Below are 12,540 nucleotides of genomic sequence, written 5' to 3' on the forward strand. Positions count from 1 at the left end.
ATTGCAATTTTTTGGCAAGTACATTTTGTTTGCAGAAAGGGATTGCTTGAGTTGCACTTTAGTGGCAAATTTGAGTGCAATTTTTGCTTGCTGCAAAGTTGCATGAAGGTGGTTGTATATATGAATTATTAAATTGTGTTTTTATATACGGTATGCTGTGCAATCTCAAAAAGTTAGATTTTAGTAGCACAGTCAGTTTGCTAGGTGCGATATAGATATTTAACATATTAGTGAATAACAGCAAAATCTTTAAGTAAAATTTTAAGTAAATATATAGGTATGGGGGGGGGGTTGGATTATTTTTTAATGTTGCAATTTAGGTTTGATTTGTCCGTCTCAAAACTGTGAAAATTGCTCTGGCAGCCAGAGTTGCAAAATTTCCAGAGACCCTTGGCAGTGAAAGGGGTTAAAGGAACTGAAAAGGTCAGATGTTAAGTAGATCATAGGTGCAAAAAAAGTCGCTTTATGTAAATGAATTTGCTTCTTTTAAATCAATTTTCTTACCTTTTTGTAAAATCATGTTCTTTTGTAACACAATGACATTTTCTCATATAAGCCCCAAAATTGTCAGTCTTTCCCCGACATAGTTCGCTTCCACTCTGCCAAGACCTCAACATGCACCAGGACTATAAACTATACAAAGTTAAAAGCAGACAGCTCATCTGGAAACTGTGGCTACTTCTATATATACATAAAAAACCACTTTGTTTTACATGTTTTAAATCCAGGAACTGATCTTGTGGAATTTTTTTAATCTCACAACATCCTCTTATTTACAACACACCTCTGTAAAATGGAGTTAACTTTAAAATGTTATAAGTACAATTTGATAAGTTCATCACTTATAGCAGATGGAGTCAGGACTCCGAGGTCTGTAAACAGCAGTGTGATGAGTGATGGCGATGTGTAGTCAATCCAGGGGTGCTCTTTCATAAGGTCCTTCTTCTGCTGCTGTGTGTCTGCCTTATACTAAAAAAAAAAAAAAAAAAAAAAAAAAAAAAAAAAAAAAAAAACAGTAACTGCATGCACAAATGGCCAGCCTATCTACTTTGTTAGATTCCATCTTCAGGAATCGTGAATTGTGAATAATTTACAAATCTTCAGGAAAACTGGCCAAGTGATTTCAGATGGTCATTTTCTTACTGATTTGTTCATAGTTTGTCTATGAATGTTGTTGGTTTTGGTGATCACACCATAATCTTTACATTATGCTGCAGCCTGATCAGGTCTTCTATTAATGGGAATCCGCACACTATATGTGGTCCTATGGAAGGGCAGCACATTTAATGACAGATCCACTTTAACCATTTAGGGATACCATCTAGTTTGGATGTTCATTCTCCGTCAAATTTTCACTTTTTCCATCTCTGCATTTTAAAAGCCATAACTTTTCTTCTGTCAACATAGCCATAGGAGGGATTATTCTTTGTGTGAGATGTGTTTTAGTTGGCATATTTGTGGTACATAAAGTATTGTGCAAATATTTTAGGCAGATGTTAAGAAAATGCTGCAAATTATCTGTCATCATTGACTGCAACCAACCAGGTAATACCCACCCTAAACATGGAATATCTTTATTTCTTTTATTACTCTTACCTTAAACTTGTCTGGGACATCTCTCTGATTCAATGGGAAGAGACGCACAAACTTGAAACTTTCCGCCACCACGTAGAATGGTTTATTCTGAGCTTTAGCGCATACAGCCATTTGATTTGTGCCAATCTGCAGTAAAATTCATAAAATATCCTTATTTTACGTTGAATTTTATTTGTTGTTTTCCGATGCTAAACACTTGAAAGGTGTAGGCCACAATGATTAGAGTCATTCTTTGACTATCTTTGATTTAACTTGTTAAAAGAAAAACCTGTTTGCCTACAGTGTTATCAAATTAATAATCCATTAAATGATGTTCTGCAGCAGCCAAGGTGAACTAAGCCATTACTTGAGAAACAAGTAACTAGTTCCTAGTCAAAATAAGCTTCTGTGTCACGTCCCTTGTATACCTTCTTTACGTTTTGAAATGTACTGTACACTGTAATGAGGAATACACATAGAAACCAAGTATAGATTGCAGCATTAGCTTGGGCTGTGTGTATTTTAGTCAGACATGCCACAATACTACCATAGTACTTGCTGATCAGTATTGGTCAGTAGAAGTGAAGATCAGGTAAACTTTATCCTCCAAATGAAAGTTTGTTTTTTGTTTTTGTTTTTTGCACTGGTACAATAGGTTATTTGTGGCTGGCAGAAACATACACATATCTATATGGCGAGCAGGAGTCTCACGCGCGAGTCCTAATTCCCTCAGCAACTGTATTGCCAAACATGGCACATCCACTAGAGAAAATTAGCAGAAGATGGCAAATCAAATAGACAAATTGAAATTTACCTTATTAATTATTCCACCACTTTCCACTACTCCTTCAGCGCCTACGATCACCAGGTCTACTTTCTCCATGATATAACTGATAGTAAAAAACAACGTATATTACAAAAGCCATAGACATTAAGTTTTGTATCTTCACCACACAACTAACTCACCCTACTGCAGCATCTAGAATCACGGTTACTGGCACATTAATGTTTTGTAGAGCTTTCGCCATATTCTTCCTGTAAGGCAGAAATAACAAGTAATGGAAACGTGGTACAGGCTTTTCATTCAGCATGTGCTTCCTTTTCTTAATGGAGACTTTATACCGTAGTCAAAGGGGTTGTCCAGGCAAAAATGGACGCCCAAATTATTCTTTTAAATTGGCCGGAGGCAATGCTAAAATTAAAAAACCAACAAAGAAAAAAACCATACACTTTTCCCTCTTTACCTTGTGCTCCGATACCTCTCTGCCAATCCAGTCCTGCAGCACGTGACTGATGAGGCCAATCGGCTGCTTCAGGAATGAACTGGGGCCTTTAGGAAGGTAAGCAGGATGTCTCAGCCAGCAAGACGTCACAGCAAGGCAGCCGAACTAAAGGACCGGACCGCACTGGGAGTACACCAGAGCAATGGGGACAGGTTTGTATATTTTTTCTTGTTTGTTTTTTCATCCCCCGCCAACTTAAAAATAATTTATTTGCTTGGACAACCTCTTTAAGTATAAATCATTATAACCTCATGCTTTCCTTTGCTACTGGCTTATACTTACTGGCATGATAATATATACTAGAATGACGTTTACCGTTTACTTTACCTCAAAATTGACATGAATTATACAGAAAATGTATGCCTGTTCCTGACCGGCATAGACTTCATTCTGGAGTACAGAACAGATAGTGAATGGTTAAGAGGCCACAGCCTTAATAATTCAGACAGCGCCAGTGGGAATGAATATATGTACATAGGGCTTCTTATATTTACACCTAACGTCTAGCTGCAGTATTTTTAATGATGTTTTTTTGCAGTGAAAAAAACTATTACATATACCCAAAAAGGTTATGTGAAATTCAGCAAGGTTAACATAAGAATTCCACTATGCATGGGTTTCTTCTCTCACATTTACTATTCCTGTGCTTGTTGGCACTACCAATTCAGAACAAGCAATATGTGGAGAATTTTACATGGAAATCTGTGCTGACCACTAAATAAAAACCTAAAGAGGATAGTATTGCCATGGAAACCCCATTTAATTATGCTTGCATATTTGCAATTAAAAGGTTGCTTTAATTTCCTAGGAGCTTAAAGAGAAGCTGTCCCCATGAACATGCTGTGTACTCTGCAGGCAGCATGTTATAGAGCAGGAGGAACGGTGCAGACTGATAAATATAGTTTAATGGGAAAAAATTCAGTGTACCCGTCATTTATTTCTCTGTTCTTTCTATGCTTAAAGAGAGAGTAATTGGGTCAAGTGGGCGGTCCTAACAGGGAATTACAGTATCCCTTCTACGACATACAGTATACAGCATACAGTAATAGCTGCCAGTCACTGTTAGCTCCAAACAATTAATTGAATATTTTCTCCTCCCAAGGTCTATTAATATTCACTGTTTGTTAAATACCCACGGTCAATGTCTTCTCTGCTGTCATGCCTGAACTTTGAGAACACTGTCAGCTTGAACATGTATGGTTTCTAACAGTCACATCATACTCACTGTTGTTGCAGTGTTGAATAACTGATTTCTATTTGATGTGTTTGTAATCTTATATTGTTTCGCCTTTTGTGAATGTAAAACTTACAAAACTTCAACAAAATGAAGAATGGAAAAAAATCAAAAAAATCTTGCTCTTCAACATGCTGTCTACAGATTACACAGCAGTTTCATGGTGTCAGATTCCCTTTAAGGTTATAGCCACACATTGCAGCTGAAGACAGGAGTGGATTTGGCAGGAGGGAGACGTATAACTGCTTCCTTTATATTTCCCGCTTCCTTATGAAACCTCTCATGGCTTTGGCTTAAAAAGCACATCAATATCTAGACCAAAACATAAAACTTTTCCACAACAAGTAGCCTAAGACTAAAGGGATTTTGTGGGACTGAAATATTGATGTTCTATCAAGATCAGATTGGTGGGGGTCTGACAACCGGCATCCCCTCTCAGCAGTAGTTCTCAGTTGTCCACACACTGTGCTAGTTCCAGTGGTTGCCGAGAAGAGCTGATAAGTAAGACAACTGATAGTCAGCTCTTCACAGATCTGATATTGATGACCTATCCTAAGGATTGGTCATCAAGATCCTAAATCTAGACAACCCCTTTGAGCCTCATAATAACATTTAGACAATAATGGCATTCTCACCCTGCTAAGTCTGGTTGTGATTCTGTAACATATACACTAAAGCGCTTTTTAGCGGCTGCAGCTTCCTCGAGAACCTTCAGAACCACCCTGGAGTAAGCATGTGTTAAAATTTTCTGCAAAATAAACAAAAGTGGAAAAGAAAGAAATTTAAAAAAAAGCATCCACAAAAATGTAGACTGATGTCATGTAGTTGGTACAAAAAGAATCAAATAGTTCAGTTTTGGATCTTGCATGGGGCACTAAAAACTAAAATGATTATTCATACTCAAATGTAAAGTTCAAGTATTGCAAGTCCAAAACTGAAAGCCAATAAAGCTACTTAGAGTTACATAGCACTGGTGAGAAGAATAAAGAGAATATGACATACTCTATTAATAAAGAGAAAGGTAATGCTCAGCTGTCAATCTATTCATATGTCTCAAGAAGGAATAAACTGGAGCAGCAGAATACAAAATTTTAATAAAGACAACTTAGAATTCCTATTTTATGAGATAAAGTAGTAAATAAAATAGGTCAGGGCAGGTTCACTTTAAAAGAAGTCTACGGGCTAGTTCACATGGGGCTATGGAGGCTGATTTTGATGACGGATTTCGCCTCAAAATCTGCCTCCATATAATGGTGGTCTATGCAGACTGCTAGCTCTTTTTTTTTTTTTTCTAGCAGATTTTTCTTCTAGCAGAGAAAAAAAAAAGCAACATGACCTTTCTTCAGGTGTTTTCCGCCTGAGAAAAGGCAATAGAAGTGAATGGGAGGCGGAAAATGCCCAGCTTTTTTTTTTATGCAAAAAAAAATCCTAGCTTTTTTTTTTTTTGCATAAAGCGACCAAATCCGCGAGGCTTTTTTTTGCGGCCATTCACTTTACGAGAGGGGAAAACCGCCTGGCGTTTTTTGAAACGGTTTTTACCAAGAACAGCTCCAAAAAACGCAGAAAGGTCCAAAAACCGCTTCCTCATTAGGAAGCGTTTTTTTTCCAGACCAAAATAAGCCACACGTAATTTACATGTGAACTAGCCCTACCAGTTCCCAAATTGCCCCCAAAGTACAAAAAAATAGTAGTACAAAGATGGGTGGTGCAGAGGGCCAAAAATGGGGTACACCAGAAGGCTCAGCCATGCCCCTACTGCAACAAAAAGCAAATTTACATAGAGATAAAAGTTTTGCTGGAAAAAGACTTAGGAGTCAATAAAGTCATGTATGATTGCTGTTTTGTTGTTTATAGATCTTACATTGCAGAGTCTAGATGTAATGTAGTTTTCTAACTCAGTAGTGTTGTGTTTTGAGCCTTAGCCTTTACGTTGTTCCACTTTTTACTGTTGAAATATATTTCTGGAATATTTATTGTTCTTTACATGGTTTTCCAAGCAGGCAAAATGTTCTTCTTTTACCACCCCTCTTCTGCAGCCTCTTCTGTTTGTTTGTTTGTTTTTTTGAAAACTGTATTTGATCTGGGTGCAGTAAAGATGCAGTCCTTGAAGGACACACAAAGTATGAAGTCAGCTGAGTATAAGTACTTTGTCATTGTAACAATTCAGGTCTATAGTGGTGGAAGGCAGCCTTCGAAATGCAAACTAGGTTGTCTAGGGAGAAACTTGGATTTAGAAGATGCAGGGAAAAAAAAAGTATGTCTGTAAACCTTATAATGTGTCTGAGAGAATGCGGTTTTTACTTTGAGCATAATATGGAAGCTTGGAACTCAAAATTCACACAAACAACACCTCTAAATTCTTTCACTAAAAGGTAAGTTCATTTAAGTAAACCTAGACATAGGAAATACATAAAGGAAAGGGTATGTTCACATGGGTCTACTTAATACAGATTTTGGTGCTGATTCTGTACAGAAATTCATGTAAAATCCAACACTATCCAACATTCCATTTACGTGAATGGGGTTTCCACAATCCAATTATTTGTCACAAAAATCCATATAGATTTGATGCTATTGCAGAAAAAAATAGCTGCAGAAATACATATGTTGGATGCTGCACAAAAAAAGCCAAGGATTAGTCCCACTGAATGGCATGACAGTATCTATATCTTACTGTAATTCTATCTGATTTTTTTTATCCAACATGTGAACATACTCTTAGTTAACAAGGAAAGCAAGGAACTCTGCAGATGTTTGCTAAAGCCTCATACTCACCGCTCCATCTTTTATAAATGGGGAGCAGAGCTTTGTGATCTTGTCCCTTGACAGGGAGATCCGTTTTAGAAACAGCTCGCCCCGCTCACTCATCCTTTCTTTGCATCTTGCATAATCCTGAAACAAGAATTTATATACTTATATGTGATCACTGTAACATGCATGACAGCTACTTAATAAAAAAAAATGCATAAAAGAAAAAATCATCCTGATGTGATGTGATGGTGAAGTCACACATGTGTACCACACCCCAGCACTCCTTCACTCTTTTAACACCATCATTCCTGGCAAGGTGTGGTGCCCGGCCAGCTAATATTTTCACTTGTTTTGGAAACCTTGGGATACATTTTGGACCTTTTGCGACCTATAAACCCTACAGTCTGACCTTTATGCTGTTATTCTTTTTTCTTGACCACTAGCCTATGAATTAACCTGCTCCTCCCCTGCCCATTCCTCCCCCCTTCCTTTTCATTTGGGGTTGTGTATCCCCTTTGTCTTTATTATGCTTTGGTTGCAACACTTTTTGGCACTAGCACTTCTTGTTTGTACCTTAGCTTCCTGTGTAATTATTATAGTATATCTTAATCACATTTTGATTTGCATTATTAATTTTTATTCTATATGTGTGTTATTGTTTAAAAATCTAATAGAAATTACAATTAAATTAGTGTCCCTGTCAGTTAACAGTAGGTTGATACAAATATATATCATACACCAAAGTTATTTGACCCCTGCACAGTTGCATAAGATGGGATGACTACAAAATCCAGGATTCCTATGCTGTACTGCAGAATATTCAGACTTCTGGCATATGATATGGGACTGCCCAGTTATTAAAAGTTTCTGAGCAGAAATTGTAGATATACTGTTAGAGGTCCTTGGTATCCTTGTCCCACTTACGCCAGACATTGCTCTATTTGGCAACCTGGACGAGGAACTATGGCCACATCATGCCTGTTATGCTGCAAGAAACCCTATTCTTAGCTAGGAAGGCCATAGTTCTGAGATGGATGGCACCTCGCCTCCCTTCTCTCTCACAGTGAAGAAAACAAGTGAACTTAATCCTTCCATATAACCAGCTAGTATATATAGGTAGAGGTTGTCCTACTAAATTCAACTAAGTTTGGGGTCCTTAGTGTACCTCACCATTGACCTTATATACGGCCCCATCTTTTCGTACAGCTCTGTATCTCTGTACTGTATGCCGTTATGTAAAATTTTTAATAAAACGAGTTTAAAACAAAATGACAATTGAAAAAGTCATAGGAGTGATCGCTTTTGTCGTAAATGTATTTTCACATAATCTTATGAATTTTTTTAATTTAAAAAATATATAGAATATTAGTTGCTGTTAACTCTATGTATAAACCCCTCCCAGTGATTTATAATTGATGCTCTATCTTATAGAAAGTTGGAAAATCCTTTCAATTATGACCTGTCACCAGTTACAATATACTGAATTATTTCATTTCTGCTGTGCGAAAAAATTCACTAAACAGGGAACTGACAACTGCTTTAGTCTCTGTGCTGTGTACAGTATGGGCAGCAGCCCTGAACAGTTAATCTGTGTGGGGCTGGCTGTGTCCCTCCCCCCTTCCCACACTGATGAGGTATTATGGCCTATCTAAGGATTATTATCTATTTTACAACTGGATAAATAATATTATACACAACTCTACTCTTTGAGAAAACTTACCGAATGCTCCAGCTCAGAAGTGAGTGTAATGAATCTTAGGAACAGTTCCCCTCCAGAGGAGACAGCAACAGAGGAATCCACTTTTGACATTGTTTCAATGGCATCTTTTAGACTACCAATCAGGCCTTGTATAGTTTCACCTACAGAACAAAACAAAGTTAGAAACCACCTAGTTGTAAGTGATAGAAGATGAACATTTTCAAAACATATGAAGGCTGTACTGTACTCAGCTGACATAAGTAATAAAAAGCTGGAGTTACCCGTAAGGAGGTAACCTGTTGAGATTTTATGCAGAATGTCATTCAACACACAGGAATCTTGTAATAGGTTTACTTAAGTTGACTTTCAAATTACTTGTATCACATGTATTACTCTAGGACTCTATACTGATCTAATTTTGGTTTTTTTTAACACTGTAAGGTTCATAGTGTTGCAATTGTACTACAGGTGTGTGAAACCAAACTAAGGCCAGGACCCTTCACATAAAAGTACCTGCAAAGTGGATGGCATTCTGGTTAATCCCATCCATACACTGCAGAAAAGTATACAGGTAGTCCTCGACTTACGACGTTGATCCGTTCCTGCGCAGCGTCGTAAACCGAATTTCGACGTAAGTCGGAACCTACCATACCGACGCCGCGTAGGAACGGATCAACCTCCCCCCCCCTTTAAAACTTACCGTACGGTGCAGGGTGGGCGGGCGGGCGGGCATTCAGGGCTCCTCTTCCTCCGATGTTCCGTCCTCCTCCGGCGCTCGCAAGCTGATAATGGCCTGGGCGCATGCGCAGTAGCCGTAATAGAAGCATCATGATACTGCGCATGTGCCCTGGCCATTATCAGCTTGCGAGCGCCGGAGGAGGACGGAACATCGGAGAAAGAGGAGGCCTGAATGCCCGACCGCCCGCCCACCAAGTTTCACATTCTGTTTCAGGGTTTTATTTTACAAGCTCACTTGTAACAGCAAGCTGCCAGCATTGATTTTCCGCAGGCTAGTCCTTGCTAGCTGGGAGTGCTGGCAGTTTTCTGTTACAAGGGAGCTGTCGTAACGACGAAACGTCGTAAGCCGAGACCGTCGGAACCCGAGGACTAACTGTATCTGGTGATAAAAACTGTTACGTTTTTTTGTAAATTGCAGCATGTCAGTTATACCTAAGGAAACGCTGGTGGCTTCTGTATAGGTATAATCGGGACAGAAAGTCCTCATTGGAAAACTCTGCGGACTTTCTGTGAAAAGCGCAGCGCAATACGTTTCCACAATGGAATTTTATGTAGCGCTTTTTGGCTGCAGCTTGCTACGTGGGACCTTAGCCTAAGGCTGGGGACACACAGCATAGAACCACTGCAGGACACTGCACGGAGGATCCGCTGTAGAAAAGTCCAGCTGAAATGGACTGGTTTTTGCCATAGTTTTCAGATGCATTTCCTGGGCAACTGCCCCAGCTTTAAGCCCCTGCATTGCAAAGTTTGGAAAACCATGTGTGTATTATATTTTTATTATTTATTAAACATTTTGAGATGAGGGGGAAATCTATTATTAAGATTTTACTTGTGTTTTTTTAGCCTTTGTTTAATTTTTTTATACTGTTTCTTTTGTCCCCCTTGGGGATCTTACCTTGTGATCTTTTGATCGCTTGTATAATACACTGCACTACCTATATTATGCAGTGTATTATACCAACTGTCATATCTGGAAAAGCATAGAATTTTGATTATTAATAGAATTATACAGAAGACTGCCATGAAGTCCTTCATTAGGCTTTGCCATGTAATGGCACCAGACTCCTGTGATCTCGTTCACAAGGGTGCCAATGCCTAGAGGAGAGAGTCGCCTTCCACTAAAGCACTTTAGTTGCCATGATCGCTATTGTCTATAGCATCTAAATTAATAAATGTCCAGGATCAACGATTTGCTGATTCTGGGCGTTATGAGCAGCTATGAGAACACAGCCAAGCACCAGCTTCTGAAAGTGCAGGGACCCTTTTCCGCTGCAATTGATGTAGAAAGTTACTTGTGGTGGAATAAGGCCCATTAGTGACTGACATAGTCTATACGTCAATCAGTAACGCCATCCATTAGACTGCTACTGTACCTTGTAGTAGCTAAAAAGCTCATTGGCGTGTCACTGGCTTAATACTAGACAGGAGAAGATGTCAAAGGTCACCTACCTTTATCTTTCTTTAAAAACTCCAGTAGGGTTCTAATTGCCGCAACCGCAGTAGCAACGTTTGGATCCCCTTTCAATTGACGCTTAAAATATTGAATCACTTCTGTAGGTATAATAATAAAAATTATAAACAAAATAATACTGTTCAGGAGAATGGTACACATACAAAGAACTTAGCATATTAAAGTATCTCTTGCTGCAAAGAAATTCAAGTTTTGGCCGGTCTGCAAACAAGCCATTTGGCATGTTTGTGGTGTAGATGTGTCCCCTGGAGCATTTGTTTCACGTGTGGTCGTCATCCAGCACTGTCCCCTTAGAGGCAATTTTGGTGGTGTTAGACAGATCTATGGAGTCAATAGGACAAAGCACTGACTCACAACTCCTCAGCCTGACTCCTAAATAAATGGTTGACACCCAGAGGCCACCTCAGAATCCGGTCCAAAAACGGCTAGTCGTGACTATATGCCAGTGCAGTGCATACAGTGCACCAGCATCCAGTCGCGGCATTCCGCTCCGGATTAGGCCCAAATGAATAGGAAGGGAGGTGTCGCGCCGCGGAATCTACCTCAAGAAAGGGCATGTAGCTTCTTTTTTTTCCGCGAGCAGGGACAAACCGCTCTGGGGAAAAAGGAACCCATTGAATTCAATGGAGGCGGTTAAATCCTGACTAAAAAATCCCGTGTGAACACGGCTTAATAATTTCAAATATGTGTCTATTTTGACAATTTTAACTGCATTATTTTAGCTCAAAAACACTGTTAAAAATGTTGCGGCCAAATGTTACAAATTGCTCAATTAGAAATTATGAATAGCCTATAAGGCATTTTTTTTTTAGATCATGTCATTTTTCTTAAACACAGCATATTCTGGGTATATAATTCAATTTTGATGGGGTTTTCCCCATATTTTTTTTTTTTTAAAAAAAAACCAGGACAAATGAGTGAATAGAAAGCATCTCAGGAGAAATAAAGCTCCATGTAAAAATTATGTATGAAGGTAGCCTAACCTTTTTATTTCACATGGTGAATGCTGTAAAAATGAATCCCAAACAAAAGGTGTAACGGTTATTTTTATTTTGAAAAAAAAAAAAAAAAAAAGATTTTATTTATCTTCATAAATTCATATAAAATTTGCAAATAAATTATGGAATTTTCAGGGGTTTTTTATATTTGCATTATGTATTTTTATTGATTTGTCGAGGATCAGGGGAAGGGGTATACAAAGATACAAAAAAGTAGACAAATATAACATAGTAATTCAAAAGTGTTGGTATTGCAAAATAAAATAGTCATATAAATCAAAATATATATATATTTATATATATATATATATATATATATATATATATATATTGCAGAGTCATTAAGGGCACCCCCTCCCTTCCCAGCTGTCAGTAAAATGCCAGGTATTACATAGAGATTTCATCATACCCTTTGTCATACAGTTCAGGCACATTCTAAGTGCTCTGGGGACAGCTGGCATGTGAGGAGGTGCCCACAGGATGCCCACATTGTACTGCAGCACACACCATGCCGTGTACCCCAGCTATAGCAGAATGGTGCCATAACCTGGCGCTCCCACTCTATAGTATACATAAGAAGCCGGTCCCTCAGCCATGGCTGTCCTCAGATATGGTAATATAACGTATACATTTACCGCTCTCATTCATGGCCCTTGTCCTACAGTCCCCAGCACCGGCCGGGAGGAACGAACAGCGGAAATATGGAGAGCTCGCTGTCTAAGAGACTTTACGGCCCACGGCACTGAAAGGGTTAACAGCAGCATGGCGACTCGCAGATCCCGCCTCCTAGG

The 12,540-nt window shown here is 38.7% G+C and overlaps 1 protein-coding gene across 1 annotated transcript; it reads right to left on the reverse strand.

Annotated features, from left to right (window-relative positions):
- Positions 1–729: 729 nt before the first annotated feature.
- Positions 730–12,511, reverse strand: EIF2B1 (eukaryotic translation initiation factor 2B subunit alpha). The gene is made up of 9 exons (XM_075262476.1): positions 12,385–12,511; positions 10,730–10,831; positions 8,564–8,703; positions 6,868–6,984; positions 4,728–4,840; positions 2,542–2,610; positions 2,390–2,465; positions 1,597–1,722; positions 730–969 (listed from the first exon to the last, which is right to left on the reverse strand). Exons 1-9 carry the CDS (start codon positions 12,395–12,397, stop codon positions 814–816), a joined length of 912 nt encoding a protein of 303 aa, XP_075118577.1. The 5' UTR covers positions 12,398–12,511; the 3' UTR covers positions 730–813.
- Between the last annotated feature and the right edge of the window lie 29 nt (positions 12,512–12,540).

Source organism: Leptodactylus fuscus, chromosome 1 (genome assembly GCF_031893055.1).
Source record: "Leptodactylus fuscus isolate aLepFus1 chromosome 1, aLepFus1.hap2, whole genome shotgun sequence".
Taxonomy (NCBI): domain Eukaryota; kingdom Metazoa; phylum Chordata; class Amphibia; order Anura; family Leptodactylidae; genus Leptodactylus; species Leptodactylus fuscus.